This window comes from Galendromus occidentalis, unplaced genomic scaffold (assembly GCF_000255335.2).
Source record: "Galendromus occidentalis unplaced genomic scaffold, Mocc_1.1 scf7180000075860, whole genome shotgun sequence".
NCBI lineage: Eukaryota > Metazoa > Arthropoda > Arachnida > Mesostigmata > Phytoseiidae > Galendromus > Galendromus occidentalis.
The window spans coordinates 280,821-285,337 of NW_003803850.1; the positions used below are offsets into that span (position 1 = coordinate 280,821).

At 49.5% G+C, this 4,517-nt stretch overlaps 1 protein-coding gene across 1 annotated transcript; it reads right to left on the reverse strand.

Annotated features, from left to right (window-relative positions):
- Positions 1-783: 783 nt before the first annotated feature.
- On the reverse strand, positions 784-4,288 carry LOC100902044 (gamma-aminobutyric acid receptor subunit rho-1). The gene is made up of 8 exons (XM_029112997.1): positions 4,245-4,288; positions 3,908-4,052; positions 3,264-3,493; positions 2,785-2,867; positions 2,231-2,441; positions 1,185-1,455; positions 981-1,076; positions 784-864 (listed from the first exon to the last, which is right to left on the reverse strand). Exons 1-8 carry the CDS (start codon positions 4,286-4,288, stop codon positions 784-786), a joined length of 1,161 nt encoding a protein of 386 aa, XP_028968830.1.
- Between the last annotated feature and the right edge of the window lie 229 nt (positions 4,289-4,517).

The window sequence follows — 4,517 nt, forward strand, 5'->3', positions numbered from 1 at the left end:
CCGACGTTCTGTTCCACGGTCGTTTCTCAGCTACGTCAACGATGCCGTCGTCCGCCTCAGTCGGGGCTCGAGACGATCCCGACAGTCTCGTCGAACAGTCCTACGGAGAACGGGGCTCATTCGGGAGCCTTACGCAATCACGCGTGAGATTGTGGAAGAGGTCATAAATTAACCACTTCTGCGAATCGGTGGCTCGACTGCGCCATCGGTGAAGGCCGCTGGTATTCACTCGGTCGCCCGGTGAGACAGGCGAGTCCCGAGTACACTGAGAGAGTGAGCCATATTTCCCGGGCTCAGCCTTGATCGCGGTCATTTCCGCAGTGATTTCCGTCGTCACCACCTCCGCGGAAAGAACGCTCCATGATAAGCCCTGCCGCTGAATTCGGTTTCGTAATGAAATCTGCCGTTACATTAAATCAGCTCTGCTTTATCATACGCTGTTTTGTAGCTGCGAGGTATCACCACGGCTGATTCATCCCCGAAGACTCTTTCGCCCGCCCGTCCCTGGACCGCCTTGTTCCAACAAGCAGAGATGAAGTGAGATTCCAAGCTCCGATTTTCCTTTCGGTCGAGATTGCCCCGCGCGTGTCAATTCCACGAAGGCAGACAGGATATTTCACACATCGCTTTTTACCCAACGAGAGAATAATCAAATTTTCTCCCGAACGCTAACTGAAGAGATCACGTCAGAATCGAAAGCCCCACGAGCCATTTCGGTTTTCGTACGTAACATCGTCCCGATTTGGGAAATTTTATTCGAGACGTAATGTTCTCAAATTGCGATCATTCGCCCATGGAAAGGTAAGTTGCCCAGTAGATGATGATGAATACGAAAAACGCACTCGGGAACATAATTCTCGATACCTGCAATCCGGATTCGGTTTCAGCCTCGGCATACGGGGGGAAATCAAGATATTCGGTGCTGTCCTCTGCATTCCGATTATTTTAGGATTCCGAAATCTTCAAAGAGTTATTCTTACTTTATCTATGATGTTCGTGTACCTGAAGAGAGTCTGCGCCACGGTCATCCGCCGACCTTTTGGATCCTTGTACTTGTCTGGTTGAGAGTATCGGTTCTGAAATAATCTCCTTGGAATGATGTTTCAGAGCCTCGAGAAGTGAGGGAGAGACAACTTTGTCTTTGCCACTACTTTCGTTTCCCATGGGAATTCCATTCAACGTACCAGAGTGTAGAACTTCTCAACGTTATATGCAATCGGATATTCGAGATTGGCGAGGAAAACCATCAGGAGGCAGATGAACAACCAAACATCGACAGCCTTGAGATAGTCCACCGAGGGAGTGGAATTCCGAGACTGAACGATTTGCGTAACCGTAGTCAGCACGGACGTGACACCGATAGAGGTCCTGGCAGGCGTTGCATTCACGTCCAGCCAGAAAGATCCCCACGACATGATGACCACGATACCGGTAGGAATGTACGTATTGAGGAGACTGAAAGAAATTCTCGCAAATTCTTATTGTGACGGCCTCGGAGAAGACGGATCGATCGCCTATCTACAGGCTTTCATACGGCGAGATCTCAAGTATCGATTCATTTTCGGATCCTTCGATGTGTTGGAAGCGAACGCCATTCGACTTTCCGCCAAACAGGCTCCGCCGGACCGCTCGTGGACAAGAGAAAGTCATGGCTACGAGGAGCATTCTTCTCCCCTCCTTCATAGATAAAAACTTTGAGCGTGGGTAGACATCAATAGAATTTGACGCGATGGCTACAATAGTTTAGCTTTGAGGAGCAACGAAATTCTGAAATGTCGTCGACATCGTCTCCCATCTCTCCCACCGCAAGCAACGCTGCTGTTCCCCGCTGCTGCTGCCAGCTTTCTTGAGGCTTTCGACATGTCATGGAAAAAAAGTTTTGACAGACAACTCAACCATGACGGCAAGATTCGAAGGGTGGGTCACGCCACATTGCATCGCCCTATGGGCCGAGACCACCGACTATTAATGTACGAACGTCTTGCCTAAACGACTGCCCCGAATGAATTATACCTCAGTCGATCAGGCATTTCGCCGACTTCATAAGAGCCCTCCAAAGAGGTGGGTCCGACGTCGTAAGCCTCGACCCTCGACGTGATGGACTCGGTTCCGAGCTCTCGTTTCCCAAATCGTGCTTATTCTTAGAATGATGATTACACCTCGTAGATTCACCAGCTCCGGGAATTTCTCGGGAGCCGAGCGAGTTTTTTCGAAATCAAATCAGCCGAACCTTGCCGTGATCCTCCTTGTGAAAGTGAAGTTTGCGTACAAGTAATCGCATTCGGTGAAAATCCATTGCTCAGTTGTCTTGTGGGGTTTCGGTTGGGCGATGTCGAACTGAAGAGGTGCATTTGTTTCCACGAGACGGAGCGACACGTTGCGATGCGGCGAAATAGGATCGTCCATCCAATGCAGCGTTGCATCGGTCGAAGGCGTGGACACTGGAACCACGTCCTGAAGGTCAGAATATTGGACTTCGTTCGCTAGAATCACCGGATCTCCGAGCGATAGGAGCACCGCTGAATCATTCGCAGCGGTTGAGTTGATCGCCGCAGCGCTCGCGCTCCTCTGATTTGTTCAAAGGTTTAATTTAGTGCTGTTTGAATTCGTTAAGCTTGTCAGAAGATCAAACACAGGCTCGCGGCAAGAGCGAATCGATCATCCTGATGCGGACTGAAGCATAGAGAAGTGGTCGCGAATTTCCCGGAAACTGGGAGATTTCCGACAGCAGGGGACTAGATTACCCATCGCGTATCTCTACGCCAACCGCAGGCATGTACTCACGCAGGCCGACCTTCAAAAAACAGTTCTGCTTGTCCATCGGATATTTCTGGAGCTTCATGAGGCAGTCGACCTGGAAAAGGTATCTATGGAAACCCGTTAGGTGATGCGTCATCGTCGCCGCTCGTCGTAGTCGTTCAAGTCGCTTCTGCCGTCAACTTCGCGGCCACCGTCTCAAACGACCCAGTTCTTGAGGTGAAGCTCATCTTTACGGAGCAGAACGTCAACGGAGGTCGTTTGTAACAGTCACGCGGCAAAGTGGATAGACAGCATAAATTACGGTGGGACGATTCATCACCCCTCTACTGAGGAGGTTTCCCTGCTCCCGCGACACGGCACGTGAAATATGCGCTGGCTCGGCAGCTATGAGAAGGCATCCCTTGGCTCGGATCAGGATCCACAATCTTACGAATAATCGGTTGAGTCGCTGCTTCACCCAAAACCTTCAAGCGACTCGTTATCAGCACAGGATCCTAACGTACCTCGTTGTCCGATATAGGTGTCCATCGTCGAGAATTTTCACGAATTTGTTCGTTACTGATTGCCTGAACAGATAGCCGCTCTTCGAATTGACGAAAATGATGTCGGGCTTCCAGATCCTCGAGTAAATTTCCTCGGGAACAATCCTCACCGAAGAATTGTCGAGGACGGCGTCGAGATTCAGCCTGTCATCTTTCCACATGTCAATTACGAACAGATGAAGACGAAAGCCCTGCCGAGGGAGTTCGTTGACGTTCGGTTCGACCGTTATTTTTCTCAAGACAGATTCCGAACGAGGTTGGATGAGTCTCGGGGACGAACAGGAGAAAAATAGGGAGGACTCTTTCTCTACGATAAGCTTCGAGATGAGCTCCTAGGGGAAATCTGGGAGAGTCACGGGAATCATTCAATGGATACATGCACTGGAAAATTTGTGGGAGCCAGATTCTATGAATATCCGTGACGAGGAGCATGGGAACTCGAGAAATCGCGGTTCTCAACGATCGCGAGAATTTACCCGGGTATAGACGGAGGGTTTGCTCAACGGGGCGAGGTATCTGTGTCGGGGAGGTACGAAGAGGGAGACGAAATTCCTCATGATCAGGATCAGGAGACGGCGAAACAGCGGAACTCCTCGACGACTTACCATTTTACTCTCGGATATTTCATCGATATCCATGATGTGGAAAGCGACGAATATTTTCGCTGCAGAGCCGTCGGCACCCCTCGGTGGATCTGATGAATAATATTCAGACGGGAATATGGACTTGAAGACAGGGTTCAAGGTGAAACTGGTCAGAACAGAGAGGGAGAAAATTCTGTCTTAAAATGATATCAGACGGAAGAGTTGAACTGTCACTTCAAGTCTACTTATAGACCATGAAGATCCTCAACAATCCGCTTGTTTTGTATATATTGCAGGTCCGAGGGCAGCCTTTCCCGAATTTATACGAGGATCCAATATATATCCATGCATGTCTCACAAGACCACCTTGATGACGAATAATAATCGAGCTGCGGATGTCATCCCATGTCGATGTGGAAATCAGAAGATGTCACGTTCATTATCTCCGCAGATCGATGTCGACAGGGACTCGCTCCCCTTCCCAACTCCGCTGGCTTCTCAATCAAGTTTGGGAAGCATGAACGATGACGGATAGCCAAGTAGTCCGCGTGATCTACATATAACATATTCAGTCGCGGGCCCGCGTTAGTCCACTATAAACTAGTTTTTTCAAGATCACTTTTCAGATTAT